Source organism: Thalassophryne amazonica, chromosome 17 (genome assembly GCF_902500255.1).
Source record: "Thalassophryne amazonica chromosome 17, fThaAma1.1, whole genome shotgun sequence".
Lineage (NCBI taxonomy): Eukaryota > Metazoa > Chordata > Actinopteri > Batrachoidiformes > Batrachoididae > Thalassophryne > Thalassophryne amazonica.
The window spans coordinates 23,874,507-23,894,916 of NC_047119.1; the positions used below are offsets into that span (position 1 = coordinate 23,874,507).

General features: G+C 39.9%; 1 protein-coding gene across 1 annotated transcript in view; it reads left to right on the top strand.

Moving 5' to 3' along the window:
* Positions 1 to 15,817, top strand: part of brinp1 (bone morphogenetic protein/retinoic acid inducible neural-specific 1) — a 424,567-nt gene extending 408,750 nt beyond the window's left edge. The window contains exon 8 of the mRNA XM_034193082.1: positions 13,282 to 15,817. Coding sequence (XP_034048973.1) covers positions 13,282 to 14,416 — 1,135 coding nt within the window. The 3' untranslated portion in view covers positions 14,417 to 15,817. The remainder of the gene's footprint in view (positions 1 to 13,281) is intronic.
* The last annotated feature ends 4,593 nt before the right edge of the window (positions 15,818 to 20,410 follow it).

Below are 20,410 nucleotides of genomic sequence, written 5' to 3' on the forward strand. Positions count from 1 at the left end.
AACCTTTTTATTTTTTTTAAAAAACTATATGGATTTGAATCATGTGCGCTTGCATCAGCCAAGCTTGATCCTTCGTGCGCATGCGTGAGTTTTTTCACACCTGTCGGTTGCGTCATTCGCCTGTGGGCAGGCTTTAAGTGAGCACTGGTCCACCCCCCTCGTTGGATTTTCATTGTCAGGGAAATGGCTGAGCGATTGGAGCAGCGCTGAATCAAATTTTTCCAGAAACTGTGAGAGACAGCCAGGTGGAAACCATTCAGAAGATTCAGAAGGCTTTCGGTGGCTTTTCAGTCGATTGAGTATCTGAGAAATTGTGTAACAGCTGGGCATGTCACAACTTGTCCTGTGAGACTTCCAACATGGACGTGCTTTTTGTTGTGCGCCATTGCTGCTCCGTCCTGACGCGCGAATTCCTCCGCACGTCTGTCATTACAAAATCTCCTGTAACAGTGGAATGTGCCGCAAAAGTGCTGATGTCCACCTCTTCTGCAATTTCTCTGGTAGTCAGACGACGTCCCGGATCAACACAGCCTTCACTTTGAAAATGATCTGGTCGTTTCAGTCTGTCGATGGATAATCTGTGTGACGCCCAGAGTATCCTCACCGAAAGCCGCCTGAATCTTCCAAATGGTTTCCACCTGGCTGTCTCTCACAGTTTCTGGAAAAATTTGATTCAGCGCTGCTCCAATCGCTCAGCCATTTCCCTGACAATGAAAATCTGATGAGGGGGGTGGACCAGTGCTCACTTAATGCCTGCCCACAGGCGAATGATGCAACCGACAGGCATAAAAAAACATGCATGCGCACGAAGGTTCAAGCTTGGTTGATGCAAGCGCACATGATTCAAATCCATATAGTTTTAAAAAAAAATACAAAGGTCGGATAGTTTTCTAACAGACTTCGTATATATATATTCTGAGGTGCTGAAAATTTCAGTCAGTTAACGTTCTAAGACTTAATTTCCTGTTATCATAATTGATGACAGCTGCTAACATGAAAAGGATGTGTTTAACAGCACTCTTTATTTGAAGAACACAGTACAGCAGGAAAGACCAAGGAGCTCAGTGTAGATATACTTTAAAGCCCCGTTCACACCGGGCCAATGTAGAATTGCGTAACGCGGCGTACTGACTATGCCAAGCTTATGTAACCCTATGTGGAAATACGCTGAGGGACGCAACAGAGTCTGCGAAATGGATTTTTTCGCAGACTTTCAGCATAGAGCACTGCGTCTAGTGTTCTACGCAAGTCTACGCAACTCTACCCTACTGTATGTAAGTCTATGCAACACTGCGCTGCTGTACACCACACCTCTGCAATTGTACACATACTCTACGCCAGTCTGGCGAAAAGCCTTAGCTTTTTTATCAGTACATACTGTACCTGCAGTGCTAGATTTTATTCATCCTGCAGGAATCTGCTGGCAGATCCACGGATGGATCGCCAGGAAGAGGACATGTTCGCTATAACTCCTCACGGATGGATTGCGTGCATGATTGCCAGCTGCAGCTCCACCTTCTCCTCAAGTTCTCTCACAATTGTGCCAAATTAAATGAAGTCCATTAACTCCTGGAAATAATGTATGCTGACTTTTTCCAATTTACTGTATCAGATCCATTTGCATGTCCAGGCAGTCTGTAAAAACAGCATTATGGAGCCAAGTTCTCCCCCCTGCGTGCATTCCTGCCAAACTCCCCCCTGCGTGCAACTTACGCAGCCATTCCTGCATACTAGCTATGCAGCACAATGCAACTCTATGCAGGCCTGGTGCGAAATAGGCTTAAGAAAGACATTCATAGATTTACACAGCTGTCTCTTGGAGCCATTTCTGAACAACTACAGAGTCCAAGATCAATCGATCAAACAATTACATGAAAGTACAAGTTCTTGGGAGGTGTAACCACTTTGCCGTGGTTTAGAAGAAAGCCCAAAACTGCCACCCTTGTTTCAGATGGTGAGAAACCAACAAAGCACAAGCCTGCCATCACTGGCATATGGTTCAGAATACCTTACGAAGTAAATGTGAAATTTCATTGATGGTTTGTCAGAAGACACATGGGACAATCAAGCCAATGCTTTATATGTTTTCTTGTAGGAAAGCCCTTCTCTGTTGCATGATGCCACACTGTAAAAATGTTTAGTTGCCTCAACTTAAAAAAATGAGTGAACTAGTTGCACTCATTATTTTGAGTTCTACCTACGCTTCCATTAGTGGTGTCAACATAAAAACAGGAAGAGTAGGTAGAACTCAAAATAAATAAATAAATAAATAAATAGTGCAAATAAATAAATAATAAATAAATAAATAGTGCAACTAGTTCACTCATTTTTTTTAAGTTGAGGCAACTAAACATTTTTTACAGTGCATGAAGCCTATAACTCCAACCTTACCAAGGGTGTCTTGGTGGCTTTCCTCACTGCTCTTTCTTGCATTCAGTTATTCTGAACTGCCTACTCTAGACAGACTACATACTGTACCACAGAGTACTTTACTGCTTATATTTCCTAGAGATTAAAGTACGTTTTATGGCATGGAAATGACTGTGTATCCACTCCCTGATTGGTCTAAAGAAAACTGGCTGTAAATGGATAATATGGTTGAGTTATTCTAAAGGGTTGCCATACTGTACTTATGTATTTCATTATTATATTTTTGATATTTTGGCTTAATTCATGTCATATCAGGATTTATTTTCACTGAGTTTGAAGGTTACAGTTGTGCAAATTTTAGTAGACAGCAGCCTGAATTATTTATTTATTTTGTATTCAATGAAACAAAAACAAAAAAAAGTCCATGGGTTGTCACTCCTTTGCGTGCCACTGCGCACAAAAATGCTTAATGCAATTTATTAAAGACAATAATGGTCAAGGAGGTTGAAGATATCTTAGAATTGTTAATCTCAGTTGCATCTTAGTTATCAATATTTAATCTACTGGAATTCTTGAATTAGCAACTGAATAAGTGGGCATGAACAGAACATCAAGCAAGAAGACAAATAAGCAGAAACTAAACCTCAAAATATGACAGCACTGAACCATAACATTATTAACTTTTTTCTTCACCTGATTTATGTAGTGAAGAAACCCCAGTCTTAGTGTGATCAGCTCTGTTCCACAGAGACAACTAATCTCGGGCAAACATAAATGTTTGGAGTACGCCATGAGAGATGGTAAAATTCTATCACATCAATATACTGAAGTGGCTGCATCGAGAAGAAATACGGAAATAGCATGAGATGTAAAGTAGATAAATACTGTGTAGAATAAAGTGCAGAAAAGAGAATATAATTTCATAGAGATGTTTATGTATATTTTCGTAAACCCATATGCTTCAGAATCATTTCATCCATTAGTTTTGTAAGAGTCTGCTTAAAGCCTAAAACCATGCGTCCACTGGACACATTTATTTAGAGAGATGGTAAAAGTAATTATTTAACAAGTATACAAATATATCAGCATTAGCTGTAACACCGTGTGCACTATTGAGTTTACTGAACATCTATAATGACTAACTGTCTCAGGAAATTCTTAAGAGATCTCTTGATAAAACATGACTGGTTATAACAGACTTTTATTATTTATAGAGCAATAAATATAGAGCACTCCAAATGTGTGGGGATGGTTTTTGATTAATTTCTTGATACACATCCCCAAACTTCAATAAAGACTCCTCTGTGCAGACCTAAGTTGAAATGAAGTCAAGGAGCATGTGGTGATGCCTCACTACCACACAGTGACTCCTGAGTGGTGCTTCACCAGTCCATCTCCAGCTCCAAGACATAGCCATCTAACTGCTGCAGCCAAGTGATGCATGGCGTCCTCTTGCCCTTTTCCACACTGTAACAACTGATATCTAAGAAAGTAAAGACCTAATTTTTGTCTAAGTAGAAAAATAATCTTGTCAAACACTTCTGTGCAAGAAAAATGTCTTATTTTGAGAAAATGTATTTCACTTTTTTCTTAACAAGTTTGTCCAGCTATAATATCAAGCTGTATTTAACCAGTAACAAAGAAACACCATTGATTTCAAAACATCCGAGACTGTTTTCCTTGTTTTAAGACAGAGGCTCATTTTAAAATAAGAATTCTGTCTAGTTTGAAGGCACATTTAGATTATTCAGTGGCTAGACATTTTGCTAGTTTTAAGAATTCTAACCAAGTAAATTTTTGGCAAAGGCTATCTGCCCAACCGCTTGGCAGATAAGTCATAATTGAACATTACACGCCCAACCATTGGGCAGATAAATATAATGTCTTACCTTATTTGCCCAACCATGATCGTGTATTTGACATGTTTTATGCATCTAAACTGCATTTTTTTACACCACTTTTTTAAGGCTCTATTGTGGTGAGAAAAGCGGTGTATGTTTGACACATTTAACGCTGCCATCTTTAATTACTGCGAAAATAAAAACACTGCAATGGATGAAAGGAGACAAACTTCATAAGTATTTTGAACGGAGGTCTGTTAACAATGACGAAACAGTTTTTATGAACAAAATGCTGCTTGTTGGCTGTAAGATGGTGTTAGTTTGACACAGTTCCTTGGGTGTGATGAGCCAAACAGAACCGCTTTAGATCACAACACCTCCGCAGGCTGCAAACCCTCCCGCAGCTGGTGAGAAAATATCCGCCCTTTTTCCCCCCCGCGTTGAAACCGGAAGTGAACTTACAAGTGCGCTCATTGGTCGGTTGTGGTTGGGCGTATATGCTTGCGTATTTACTTTACTGAACCAAGGGTTGGGCGTATAGCCACTCTGTAAACTTTTGTTACCCCATTGGCAGATTTTTTTTTTTTTTTTGCTTAATACAAGATAATTTGGTTAGATTTCAGATTATTTGGCTTGTTTTGAGAGGGTTTTTGCAGTGCAGTTGTTGGGGTCCTCAGCATTGAACTATATGCATGATGGATCATACTGAAGGAAACTTTCCACATAACCATGATGGGGTAGCTGATGTTCCCACTAAATACAAGAAATATGCTTCATCTGAGTCTCGCTAACTAACTGCTCATTTGACACAAAATCATTCATGTGGTAACCAAGGTTTTTCCAAAGAGACCTTCACCTTAGGTCACTGATTCAAATCCTAATCTTAGAACAGTATAGTAAGACTGGAAGCAGCAGGATCCCGAGCCTTGGTCCTCATTTCTCCTGCAAAGATATAGGAACTGTTAAAACCTCTGTCCAGCAACCTCATAAATCCATAAACACTCATCAAGCAGATCTAGAACAACTAGTTCAATGACATGAATAGTTGGGCTACCAATATATAGACTTGGGTTTGATTTCAGGTCATGCTACCTGTCTATATCCTCAGACAACTCATTAATTTTCTATACCTGCTTATTCCAACTAAAATAATCACAATGGAGCTGGAACCTATCCCTGCCATCATTGGGTGAGAGGTGGGGTACAACTTGAACAGACAACCGCTCCCTCTGAACTGAGCAGGCTACTTACGATGCAGCAACTTCCAGCTCCACCTCTGCCTGTTAACTCCACTGCATCCACCTGTGGGCTCCAATTAGAGAAGAAAATGTGTCTAATCATCACTGTCTCATATTTCAAGCAAAAGCTTGAGGGAGGTGATTATGTTTGGAGCTAACCCACCAAATTCAAAACTATATGGTGCTGTTGCAATAAATATTCTTCTATATTAGTTGTCCAGATGATGTAAAGTTGGATTCAGTGCACTGCAGTGGTGGGCACAGTTCCGCTAATCTGCTAACCACTATTTATCGAAGCTAAAGTTTTCATTTTCAAATTAGCTTTTCAGATAACTTTGAAAACCATCATCGAACCAATTATCTTCCGATAAGTTTTAGTCCACTAAAATATTTTTTGAGGAGTGGTGAACAAAGCTTTACAGTTACAAACATTTATTAAGTTTAAAATCAGTTGAGTACCTGTTAAATGTTTTGTAGTAGATGGACAATTCTGTTTTCTGCAAACAGAGGAGAGCTGGTTCCAGGAGAAACAGCTCTATCCTCTTCAGGCAAAGGAGAACTGATCACAAAAAAGAAAAGGTCATTTCTTTTGACCCCATACTGATACGCTGGCAATATCACCCAAGTCATCCAGAGGCATACAGTTTTAACTTATGGTTAAAATTTTAACCAAACTAATTTCTGACAAATTATTTAAATTAACGTCACGTCTGTAGTTTTATAATGTGAAAATATCAGATATATGTTTTAGTTTTAAAGTATTGCACTAATTTTGAAGGGTTTAGTGTGGACATGCTGTCTCCAGGTGTGTTATGGGTAATGTCAGTACATTCATGACAGAAGAAATGCATTTGAGACGCTCTGATCAGGCTCCACATGGACAACAGCATTAAAACCTTTGTATGTTGTGCCTAAAACTCTCATGAATATATTCTCTGGGTTTATATGAGGACTGTCAATAAAGTAACAGTCCTTTTTATTTTTTTCAAAAAATATATGGATTTGATTCATATGTTTTTACGTCAGACAAGCTTGAACCCTTGTGCGCATGCGTGAGTTTTTCCACGCCTGTTGGTTCCGTCATTTGCCTGTGAGCACACCTTGTGGGAGGAGTGGTCCAACCCCCTCGTTGGATTTTCATTGTCAGCAAATGGCGGAATGATTTGGGCTTTTTTTCCATCAGAATTTTTTCAGAACTGTTAGAGACTGGCAGCTGGAAACCACTCAAAAAATTTATCTGGCTTTCGGTGAAAATTTTACGGGCTTCACAGAGAATAAGGACTGTTACTACAGCTTTAAGGACGGCTTTAAGGACGCTCGGCGTGCCGCGCTCCGTGCCGTCATCGAGAGCCACAAACCACCGGATCATTTCTAAATGGATGGCTCTGTGGATCCAAGACCGTCGTGTGCACTTTCTCTGGTTATCACAAGAGCTGGACATCAGCCATTTTCCAGCAGATTTCACTTTTAACAAGAGATTTTGTCATGGAAAGCCGCGCGCAGGCTTCGCGCGTCACGACCGATTCGCTGATGAAGCCTGATGAAGCGAGACAAAGGAACACCTCCATTTCAGAGTGTTAAAAGACAAGTTGGGACATGCCCAGCTCTCCACAATTTCTCTGATACTCACTGGACTGGTAAGCATTGAAAGCTGAGATAGGCATGTCCAAACTTGTCCTCTGACACGCCGAAACGGAGGTGTTCCATTGTCTCGCTCGATCAACGAATCGGCCGTGACGCACAAAGCCTCCGCGCGGCTTTCCATGACAAAATATCTTGTTAAAAGTGAAATCTGCCGGAAAATGGCTGATGTCCAGCTCTTGTGATAACCAGAGAAAGTGCACACGACGGTCTTGGATCCACAGAGCCATCCGTTTAGAAATGATCCGGTGGTTTGTGGCTCTCGATGGCGGCACGGAGCGCGGCATGCCGAGCGTCCTTAAAGCCGTCCTTAAAGCTGTAGTAACAGTCCTTATTCTCTGTGAAGCCTGTAAAATTTTCACCGAAAGCCAGATAAATTTTTCGTGTGGTTTCCAGCTGCCTGTCTCTAACAGTTTCTGAAAACATTCCGACGGAAAAAAAGCCCAAATATTCCGCCATTTGCTGACAATGAAAATCCGACGAGGGGGCTGGACCACTCCTCCCAGAAGGCGTGCTCACAGGCGAATGACACAACCGACAGGCGTGGAAAAACTCACGCATGCTCACGAGGGTTCAAGCTTGTCTGACGTAAAAACATATGAATCAAATCCATATATTTTTTGAAAAAAATAAAAAGGACCGTTACTTTATTGACAGACCTCGTAGATGCTGTTATTGTGTTTGTTTTATGTAAAAATGCCAGAAGAACCCCAGGTTGCTTCTCCATTATTTTCAATCGGAATCATTGCAATCGATTCCTGTTTGCTATTTAGAGTCCTGTTTATGTCAAACACTGTCTGTCGTCTTTGTTGCAGAGTAATATATATATAAGATCTCTGAAATTCAGTTTGTGTTTTTTAAATTCCACGCATCTTAAATGTAGCAGACACAGATTACCTGGAATTTTGTTTTGGCAAGTTCTCATGGTCTCTACTGCCATCTACTGGCCAGTAGTGTTCAGTGTTCATGGCACTATGAGCGTCTGGATGCCAGTGGATGGCAGTGTTCTATTTATTTTGACCCCGGTTATATCAGACAGTTGTCAAAATAACAACTTGACTTTTTGGCTTTTTGCAAATGGCTTTTTTTTTTACAAATAAAAAAGGCATATTTTACAAAAGCACATTTATATGTAAACACCAACACTCACACCTCACATTAATGTGTTGGTTTTTACATAGAATGAATGAGTCAACCAATCAGTGTTAGTGGAGGCACATTTTATCCATAATCCCTTTGGCATCTGTGTTTGTTACAAAACTTCAGAATTGGTGCATTATTTAAAATTAAAAGATATGTTATATTTTAACTTTGTGACAGAATTTACATTAATGGAATTATTCTATCGGTATTAATTTATTTATAAATCAAATCCATAAGTAAGCACTGCATTAATTTCCAAGACCTCCGGCTCACAGCAACACTGCTAGTGAGTAGAGAGTTGAGCTTCGCTGCTCCTCTCAGCTGCGTCTGTGCTGGAAGCTATGTAGTAAACAGGAGCTTCCAGCAGAGGGCAAAACGCACAAAGACAGAAGTGCTGACTCATTGTTTGGGTCTGTGGTTGCCTTTGATGCTACCAGAAGCAACCGTGGTGTTAAAAATCAAAATCAGCTTGTTAGTTGTTGCAAGTGTACTGGAGACGATACTGGAAGTTATCGGTTAGCTGTAGCTTCCGATAAATTTTTGGGTGGTTTATTGGTTTAGCTTTATAAAAAGATAACTTTTAGTTAGCTGATTATCTGTTATTGAAGCTAACTTTTTGGTTAGCTTTGCCCACCACTGGTGCACTGTAATTCCCATAACAGCACCAACAGTAATCCATCACAAGATTAGTTTAATAGAGATCTGACAATCATAATTACATATAACTTTGTGTGTACACTGTGAAGCGTCACTTGGTTCCATCCATAAATGAAAAAGTTAAAAGTTAGCATGTTCAAACCTGCTGCTTTTATTGTCCTTTTAAGGTGATCTAATTTGGGCTCATTTTTCTTTGTAGCTTTTGGGGTCTTTTTTTTTTTGGCTTACTCAAATTGAAATGTCATCCATCATAGTTAATGCTCAGATTTATTAACATGTCAACTTAACCTTGACCATCTTCCTACCCGAAAAATCAGAAATCAGAATTCACCCGCTATAGTCAGAAAAGATGTTCCAGTACTGTCATGATGACAAGGAAAAATGCCTGAGGGGAAACAAAGAGATGGGTTAAGAATAGCAAGTAGTGTTTCCCACCTGAGGAAAATAAAGGGACTCCTCCCTAATGTTAGTCTGTGCGCTCACTCGCCTTGAATGAGTTTGCTTATACCGTGAATGTGAAAAGTATTCACAGCGCTTCACTTTTTCCACATTTTCTTATGCTACAGTAATGTAGTAAATTCATTTTTCGCCTCACACCCCATAATGACAACATAGAAAAAGTTAGTCTTTTTTATTTTTGCTAATTTATTAAAAAAAAAAAAAAAGAAGAAATAGAAAAAGAAATCACACGTACATAAGTATTCACACCCTTTGCTCAATACTTTGTTTATGCACTTTTGGCAGCAATTACAGCCTCAAGTATTTTTGAATATGATGCCACAAGTTTGGTGCACCAATCCTTGTTTTGCCCATTCCTCTTTGCAGCACCTCTCAATCTCCATCAGGTTGGATGGGGAGCATCGGTGCACAGCCATTTTTAGATCTCTCCAGAGACGATCAATCAGATTCAGGTCTGGTCTCTGGCTGGGCCACTCAAGGACATTCACAGAGTTTTCCTGAAGCCGCTGCTTTGATATCTTGGCTGTGTGCTTAGGGTAATTGTCCTGCTGAAAGATGAACCGTTGCCCCAGTCTGAGGTCAAGAGCGCTCTGGAGCAGGTTTTCATCCAGGATGTCTCTGTATATTGCTGCATTCATCTTTCCCTCAACCCTGACTAGTCTTCCAGTTCCTGATGCTGAAAAACATCCCCACACCATGATGCTGCCACCACCATACTTCACTGTAGGGATGGTGTCTGGTTTCCTGGTTTGTGCTCTGTCAACTGTGGTCCAAATCATGTCTAATTGACTGAATTTACCCCGGGTGGACTCCAGTTAAGCTGTAGAAACATCTGAAGGATGATCAGTAGAAACAGGATGCACATGAGCTCAATTTTCAGCTTCATTGCAAAGGCTGTGGATACTTATGTACAAGCAATTTCTTAGTTCTTTTTTTTTATAAATTTGCAAAGATACCATAACATTTTCCACATTTTCATTATGGGGTGTTATGTGTGTGTAGAATTTTGAGGAAAAAAAAAATTTTTCATCCGTTTTGGGATACGGCTGTAAAAAATGTGGAAAAAGTGAAGCGCTGTGAATACTTTCTGGATGCACCGTACATATTATCACACACAATTTAAAGCTTCACCACCTTGTCATCATTGGTATTGGCTCCTTTCAATGTGGTTAATTCGTCTTGGCCAAACTCAAAAAATGTGACTGGTTTAATTTTGCTGAATGGGTTTTGTTTAGTCATAGTAAATTCAAACTAGCAGAGGCAGCCATCTTTGACCTGGCTATCAAGTTGTAAGGGTTTTGTATAAAAACTAACTAACTAAATAAATAAATAGCCAGGGTGACCCAAAAAAAAAAAAAAACTCAGAACCCATAAAAATTGTAATAAATCCTACAAAGACCCAGCAAATTTCTTGAAGACTGTTGTTCCAATTGTCTTCACCAAGATGTACTGGTGAACCAAGGAAAAGACATTTTGCCTGGAGGCCTATTTCACCCACAAACCATTGGAGCATAATTTTGAAAGAACATGACTTTTATGCAAAGTGATCAAGGTAACTGAAACTTTGGGGAATGATCGAAATGTCAAGAAATTTGCTGGAATTTTGTAGGATTTGTTACAATTTTTATGGGTTCTGTTTTGTGTTTTGTTTTTTGGGGGGTGGTCACCCTGTATAATAAGAATAAGAAGAATTTTTAAATAGCACAGGTTTGGAAGCAGCGGATCAACATGGTGGTTTTAATTTATAAATAAATTACAGCACTCACAAATGGGCCTTGATCAGTGCTTTTAAAGTGCTGTATAAATATGCTAAACCTATCAAACTTGTAGTTGTCTAATAGTGTTGATATCCAATGTATATTTGGTTATTTGTTATTTTATTGTTTCATGTTCTTTACTGTACTGACTGAGATTTATAAATGGCATTATTCTACGCACACTAATACAGTAGGTGGCGGAATGTACTTCCAAAGCTGGTTTGTGAGCCGCAGATATTTTTACTAATATATAAGTATTAAGTTTATTATCAGATTGTTGTTGATGACGTGACCAAGGTGAGCACCTTAAAGCACTGATTCAAAATGGATTTAATTGTTCATTGTTCTTGAAAATGGCATCATTTTATAGAAGTCGCTAGCATCACATGGCACGATGCTCAGGGCAACATTAGCATAAGAGAATGGCTCCTTTTTGATAATTTTATTGCATTTTGTTACAAATATCAGTCATAATATGGCTTGTAGTTCACTTACTTGGCCTAATGAATCAAAAGCCTATTCCACAGAGCACAGTTCCGTCCCTTTTCATCCCAAATAGGAAATTGGGGGTGTTTTGAAGCATCGTAGTAACTTCTTGATCCATCTTTGTCAATCTTGAACAAATTTGGTATACATAGTTGTTACGGCCATCATTGGCACCAGTTTTGAAATTGGGATCAAATTTTTGAAATTTTCAAAAATGTCATCCCAATTCACAAAATTATTGGTTGGGACTTTTGGTGTTTGTAGTCTTAACTAGAGCCCGACCGATATATACAGAACAGTTACTGAAATAATGTTTGTGTCGGCAATGTAAAATGGCCTTGCACCGTTTTTCAAGTAGATGGAGCTCTGACTCCATTCATCTGAGAGCTGCTTACACGCCTGCTTAAATGTGTTCATCACCGGCCCCCGTAGTTCGCCACCACACTGCACTGATCGGCTAACAAAAGCATACAAGTAAGTTTATAAGGATGTTGTTTGTAATAACTTTGCAATTACATTCACTCCACATTTCTCCCGTTTCAGTTCAACTCAGTTTGATTAACTCAGTTTATGTAGTAATGTGTCAAATGTGCTTCATTGCATCGGTCATGCTTTTTATTAAGCCCACGTTGTGTAGACCTTATTTCTAGCATGAAAAACTTTCGTTTACTGCTAAGAGGTTGAAACATTCAGATTCACTGGTCATCCGGAAGGGTTCTGGGAATTACTGCCGTTCGCGATTAACCCTCTGGGGCCGACGTCGTCATATACAACGGCTGGGACGAAGATTTACTAAATTGTAAATAACTATTTAATGATATGAAATAGAAACTTCCTTTTTTGTTTTTTGTTTTTTTTGCTGAAAAGTTAACTCTGCGGACTTTCGATCCACCGTCGGCCATCTTGGTACTCCTCATAGAAGATGTGTGATGACATGCACAATGTGAGTGTCCAATCGTAATTGGTTGTCCGTCACACGGTTTTCCAAAATCCAATCGTAGGGCAGATTTACCTCACGTGATATGGCAAAGATTGTTTTCAGGAGTGATATCTTACTCGCTGGCCCGTTTGAATAGCCCCCTAACTGCTCCAATTGCATTTTTTGCATTTTTTGAACTTGAAAAGTCTTCTCTGTTATAAAGTTAATCAATATGAGGACAAAGCTTCAGCTTTTAGCGCATACCTTTTTTGTTAATGGTCCAAAAAAGAGCATTTTATTCATTTAAAAAAAAAATATCGGCTGATTTATCACATCTGCCTCAAAAAATCCATATTGGTCGTGCTCTAGCCTTAACAGCTTCAGTCATATTTGAACAACCTTAAACGGAGTATTCTGAATGAATATTGCTTGAAACGTGTTTGATCGTACGCCATCAGGGGAAACAGTGTGAAGCAGAAGCAGCGATAGTTACAGTTCTGGGTGAGGGCACTCCTTACTTTCATTTTTGGGCAGGTTGATAAGTTTGCCCTTCATACACCAGCCAGTTGCCAAGTCTGCACTTTATAAGCCAGCCTGTTAGGAGGCAAGCCAGATAAAGTTGTGTTTCATCAGCATGCTAATTTCACAGCCACTGTTTTGACAGCAGATTTGTAAAACTCCTTGAACATGATAATTGTTGTTAAGGCATTGGTTGTCTCATTCTTTTGTTCCTCCCTCCCTTTCTCTGTTTCTCTTTGCCAATGCTATAGGTCGGTGATGCAGTGGCTCAACAGGGTTCAGTCTTTCCTTTACTGCAATGAGAATGGGTTCTGGGGGACCTTCCTGGAAAGCCAGAGGACATGTGTGTGCCATACTGGTGTCACTCTGTGCCAACGACCAATCCCTTGCATTATTGGTGGCAACAACAGCTGTGCCATGTGCAGCCTGGCCAACATTTCTCAGTGTGGCTCCTGCAACAAGGGTTACAAGTTGTATCGTGGTCGCTGTGAGCCTCAGAACGTGGACTCAGAACGCAGCGAGCAGTTCATCAGCTTTGAAACAGATCTGGATTTTCAAGACCTGGAACTCAAGTACCTTTTGCAGAAAATGGACTCGCGACTGTACATTCACACGACTTTCATCAGTAATGAGATTCGCCTGGAAACTTTCTTTGATCCAAGATGGAGGAAGCGCATGTCTCTCACTCTCAAGAGTAACAAAAACCGTATGGACTACCTCCATATGATCATTGGTCTATCAATGAAGATCTGCCAGATGCGAAATAGCAGCATTGATCCCATGTTCTTTGTGTATGTGAACCCATTTAGTGGTAGCCACTCAGAAGGCTGGAGCATGCCCTTTGGCGAACATGGTTACCCACGCTGGGAGAAAATCCGACTGCAGAACTCCCAGTGTTTCAACTGGACTCTTCTACTAGGCAACCGGTGGAAGACCTTCTTCGAGACGGTGCACATCTACTTGCGGAGCCGTGCTAAGATACCAACTGGCCTGCGTAACGACACAGGTCCAGTGGATCTTGCAGACCCCAACAAGCGACAAATTTATATAAAAATATCCGACATCCAAGTGTTTGGCTACAGTCTGCGATTTAATGCCGACCTGCTCCGCAGTGCCGTGCAGCAGGTTAACCAATCGTACACACAAGGAACTCAGTTCTACTCATCATCATCCGTCATGCTGCTGTTGCTGGACATTCGGGATCGGATTAACCGCCTTGCCCCGCCGTCTGCGCCCGGCAAACCCCAGCTGGACCTCTTCTCTTGTATGCTAAAGCATAGGCTCAAGCTCAACAACAGCGAGATGATTCGCGTAAATCACGCTTTGGACATGTACAGCACAGAGATACTAAAACAATCAGATCACCTGACTGCTAAACTCTGTTGAACTGTAGCAACAATTCAAAACAACAGAAGTCTAAACTTAAATTACCCAACAAATGAACTACTAAGGAACATTAATGTTTATTTTGTTTTCCTCTTTTTTTTATTGTTTTGGACCTTTTCTGCCTTTTGATGTAATATTAACTTTGTAAGCATAATTCTTAAAGATAAACAGGGAGAAAGGCAGTGTTGACAAGTATTTTAGGCAGATAAAGAAGATTAACGGAACCACTATATGGACTGTATCATATTTGTCCCAGCATGTCTGTCATTCCCTCAATGAACTTTTAAAAAGAGAGAGAGAGAGAGAGAGAGAGAGAAAAAAACAAATATATTAAATATATGTACTGGTTTTAAAAAAAGAGGCCTTGATTTTACTCTGAGAGAGCAAAGGTTATATCTGAAACTGCCATTCTTTACTAAAAACACAAAAAACAACATTTTTAAAGGAGTAATGAAGTGACACAAAGGCAGAGCAGATATGTTTTTATTTCGACTAATGTGCAAAATATTTCCGACATAATGAGCAGTTTAATATTCAAATGTTTATACATTGTAAGGAATAAATAGCAAGTAAATAGTCAAGACATTACTTTTGGACTGTAATACATTTTGAATCCACAGTCGATCAGTGTCGCTCCTCGCTTGCGCGAGATGAGGCGATCTGTCATTCTTCTGACGCGTTAGGCACACAGCAAGACGGAACGGCTCATCATGTCAAATGACAAAAAAATAAATAAAAATCCCCAGCTGTTTATATATACATATATGTATGTGTGAACACGTGCAGGCGAGCGTGTGTGTGTGCGTGTGTATAGCTTACTTTGGCTTGACGCTTAACGCTGTTCGTTCGTTGAATGTGTCATTTTTGAGATCGACTCCCACTCTAAGCTGACTCTTGCATTTGGGCGCTTCTTCCCGTGTTTGAAATTCAAGCTGTGTGTTTGTTCATTTGTTTTTATTTTGTTTTTGTTTTTCCCCTCATAAGGCAGTACCTCCTGGTGCGTGAGTGCAGTATTGTGGTCTGAAGATTTAAACAATCAAATGCTATTTTGTACAGCTTTGCAAAATGTACACTTTGTGACTGCTGATTTGTGCGGGAATCGAGAGCAAAATGTAAACATTTCTTCATTCTGGCACATTTACGAGATAACTTAAAGCCATACGCTCCCCGAGGTATACGCTGAGACCCTAATGGTCCGAATCCTGTTCATGTGATACTTACTTCATAACATGAAAAAAGGTTCCATTTGTGTGTTTTTACTTTCTGTTCATTCCAGATAAGAGCACAGCTGATTATAAAAAAATAATAACAATAAAAAAAATAAAGCAGGCATCACACGCTGGTTAAGAACAGTCTTGTAAAGCCATTGAATTTCTATGTAAAAAAAAAAAAAAAAACTAAAAAAAATTAAAATTAAAAATAAAAAAGCCTGTGTTAAAGCTTATAATCCCTTTTTCTGGCAGTGCTTAATCTATAAAATGTCATGCCCACATAAAAAAGTAATTCTTTTCACATATGTGCTTCAGCTTTAACATTAGCATGTTCATGGAAACAACTGAACCGTTGCTTTCTTTTACAATCTCAGTCATCAAACAGAAATAGGAAACACTACCTATGTATGGATGGTTACACTTCATTTGGATAATCCATGCTGAAATGTGCAGTTTTTCCTGAAGATGTTCCATCGCTCCTTCTCATTACTTTCAGTGGATCCTGTAAAATGCAAAATGTATTCCGAACACAAAATAGGATATAAACACAGCATGTGTGATTTTGTGACATGCTTTGAAATTGCTTTGGACAAATGAAAATCAATGAATATTTGCACATTTGATTTTACTCAACAGCATAAAAATTGCAGTTGGACGGACACCTAAAGACTTTGGAGCGGGTACAAGTATTGGATATTCACGAGTTACTATTTAGTTTGTAGTGAAAAGCGCAGCACATCTTCCTTAGGCAATTGATGTTGTCTTGTCGAATGTTGTTTCACTCTTTCTCTAAGGTGGTATGAATTTGGCAGCTGTTTTGCAGCTGTGGGCCAAATGTCAGTGACTGACATGTTCAGTAAATATGCAGGATGGGTGAGTTGGAATCATTAAACTGTCAGGTGATGACCTGAATGCTGCACTCATATGTTATCGGATAGAAAAACAGTCCTACCGGGCATAACAAAACAGCATTTTTGGGTTCTATTTTTTAGGGCATATTGTCTAAAACAGGCCATACACAACATGATTACATAATGAGATACCGCCTGATCATAAATGTTTCAATAGAATGCAGAACTGTATTGCAGAAGAAATAAAAAAACACATTATGGTACTTGTCTCGACCATAATCTGCTTCATGCAGCAAAGGTGGAGTGCGGTGGCTTGTGTCCACATTGTAACATCCGGTAAGTTAATTTAGCTCTGAATTTGTTGAAACTGATAACTGCATTTTCTGGATTATAAATTGACTTTCTTTTTTTAACTAGTTTGGGAGTAGAGGTGGGCGATACTGGGAATTTTGGTATTGATCCGATACCAAGTAAATACAGGCCCAGTATCACGGATATCGATACCGATACTTTTTCATATTTAAGCTTCATAGATCCAAAGGATCCAAAAGACCTAGGATAGAATTTCGCCAAACGTACGTGACAACAAAATACTTTATTATAACAATAAACATTTTTGTTTAAAAAAATATCACTCAACACAACTTAAAATCTCCTGAGGTAGAGGGCTGACAAACCACAATACTACAAAATTAACACACCACAACAAAATTGGCTGGCGCCGCTGAGCCATGTGATGGCGCAACAACAAAAGATCAGAGGGGGGAGGGTGCACTGCTCTGTGTTGTGTGACACAGCACAGCGCTGCTCTTACAGACAGAGAGTAGACTTTGATGAATCTGTGTGCACAGCAGTCAGTGCGTGCGGGAGAAAAAAAAGCTTGAGTATCGACCTTTTTACATGAGGATCGTTCAGTATCAATACCGGCGTTGGTATCGATATTAGGATCGAGCCGCCCACCTCTATTTGGGAGGTCTTATGACATTTTGAAGCAACTTGAGTGTGAGGAAAAATACTGCATTCTCATCTATGCCTACAAAATGTAGCCATCTACATGCATTACAAGTTGCTACTGTATATTGAATAAGGTACTATGATTCGCACTCCGGAGCAGAAAGTGGTGGTAACGCACCATTAAACCAGACACCAGCTGCTGCACAAGATGACAAAGATCTGAATTAGAGAAACGTTCTGTGTCTGAGAGAATAAAAAAATGTAAGAAAACATGTTCTCAAACTGAAAGACCATGCTCTGGAATAAAAAAAAAACGGGAGTATACCATTCATACTTCTTGGCCCAACACCCGTTTGGACATTGTGAGACAAAGGAGATTTTATTAATGAAAGATGTGCGGATGGGTCCGCATGTCGGGACGTAGCCGGCGCGGCGCGGCGGCACAGGAAAAACACCTCTGTGTTGATAACCATTTGTAAAAACCAGGCAGCTTTTGATGGCTTTCAGTTGAGTGAGTATCTGAGAAATTGTTTAACAGCTGGACATGTTCCAACTTGTCCTTAAGGCTTCCAACGGAGGTGTTATTCTTGTGGCAGCACGCGGCGCGGCTGCCTGCTGATGCGCGGACCCGTCCGCACTTTCTTTCATTACAAAATCTCCTTTAACAGTGGAATGTCCGCATAAACTGCTGATCCTGACCTCTTCTGAAAGTTCTCTGTTCTCTCACGACGTCATTAGGTAGTGTATAGCTGGTTTTAGCTGTGTAGCACATGTGCAGTTGGGGTGTATCCAACTCACTTTTGTTGTTTCACCAGCACAAAATAGGATGTAGAATGCAACATTATACTTTTAATGCTTATAATTAGTCATGGGCGTTTTTGCCAAAACAGGACATAAACTATCTGACATCACCTTTAAGAAATAGAATGTGTTGGGAACCTGGTGCGCTTCTGTTTCGAAAATCGGCAACGTGGGCACTAGGTGTGAAAATCCACTGTGTTGGTTGTACACTAGCAACTACACCTGTGTACACGAGGAACGACACCTGTGTACACTAGGAGCGACACCTGTGTACACTAGGGACTACACCTGTGTACACTAGGGACTACACCTGTGTGCACTAGGGACTACACCTGTGTACACTAGGGACTACACCTGTGTGCACTAGGAACGACACCTGTGTACCCTAGGGACTACACCTGTGTGCACTAGGGACTACACCTGTGTGCACTAGGAACGACACCTGTGTACCCTAGGGACTACACCTGTGTGCACTAGGGACTACACCTGTGTGCACTAGGGACTACACCTGCGTGCACTAGGAACGGCACCTGTGTGCACTAGGGACTACACCTGTGTACACTATGAACGGCACCTGTGTACACTAGGGACTACACCTGTGTACACTATGAACGGCACCTGTGTACACTAGGGACTACACCTGTGTATATTAGGAACGGCACCTGTGTACACTCAATTTTTTTTAATTTCGATACCGGTGCAGCCACAGCGAGATGTGCTATATAAGGGTGATTCTTAGACTACGGGCACTTATTATGTCCTTTGATCATATTGTATGAAAAACAGAAAAAAGGGGAAATTTCACACTTTTATAGTTATCTTTACAATGAAAGTGTGTTAAGAAATTTGTTCTAGTAGTCTATGATGACTTTTTCACCTTTTTTCAGCATCATTATATGCAAATATTGCCGTTTTGTGCTTGTCCCACACCCAGACTTTTGATCTTCAATGATAAAAATGAATGGTAAAGAAAGGTTTTTTTCTAATGTTTTAAAATATCTCTGAAAAAAAATCAGTAAAATAATCAAAACATAATTGGGGTATTCAATGTCATACAACTGTTGTGATTTTTTTAAACAAAATGTAGTTGTCCCACACTATTGCCGTAATTTCCACCACAACACTGTAATGTCCCTAAACAGTTTGTATGAAAGATTGTTTGGGTAGTTTCTATGGAGATAAACAGTGACATCAGAGCACATGTATATAGCGCCAAATCACAACAAACAGTTGCCCAAAGGCGCTTTATATTGTAAGGCAATAGTGTGGTGGAAATTACATTTACAAGGCCAATAGTGCCCGTAGTTAAAGAATCACTCATAAATTCAGTCCATTTACCATAAATCAACATCCACTTTGTTCTTCCAACTGCAGCAAGTGGAAAACCTCAAATTTTTTTTATTTCGATACTGATGCAGCCACAGTGAGATGTTGTTTTCTGTCATCCTCTAACTGAAAACAATGTAACATCTGGTTTACTGTCTGCCACGCCCTGCAACCGCTAATCACACATCCCAGCCAAAGAGCGTCATTGTACTGCTCAACATTCCTAATTATTGTTGTGAAGCTTCTCATCATTTGAGCAAGCTTTTCAGAACAGAAATTGTTCAATAGAATCAAAAGTAAAAGTTATATTCAGTATTATCTAATGGTGGGGATGGGGACTAGTCTTGTATACATTTACCGTATTTTCCGGACTATAAGTCGCACTGGAGTATAAGTCGCATCAGCCACTTTATCCATTATAAAGAAAAATAAACCATAAATAAGTCGCACTGGACTATAAGTCGCATGGACGTACAGGTATGTTAACATGAAAAGTTCAGATAATATTGTGACGGCTACCATTTTCGGATGCATATTTCACTAGTCGTAACTTGTAATCTGCAGAGGATGATTTTCTTTTTGGTGGCATTTTTTCAGGCCTTCTCTGTTGTCTTGTTAAGTTATCAGTAATGTTGAAATTTTTATTTTTCTATGGTAGTCAGAAGTCGCAGGAACAGTCACACAAGTCTTGAGTGCCCTCTCATGAGCTGCATTTTACCATAACCCACACCATTGCTGAACGGTTCTTTTCTAACATATTACCCGCTGTGGACCATAGTACACACCAGTGTCAGCTGCCGATGTTCGTGCAGCACCTACCTGCGCAGCTCATGACCTCCCCGTGGTGTTGA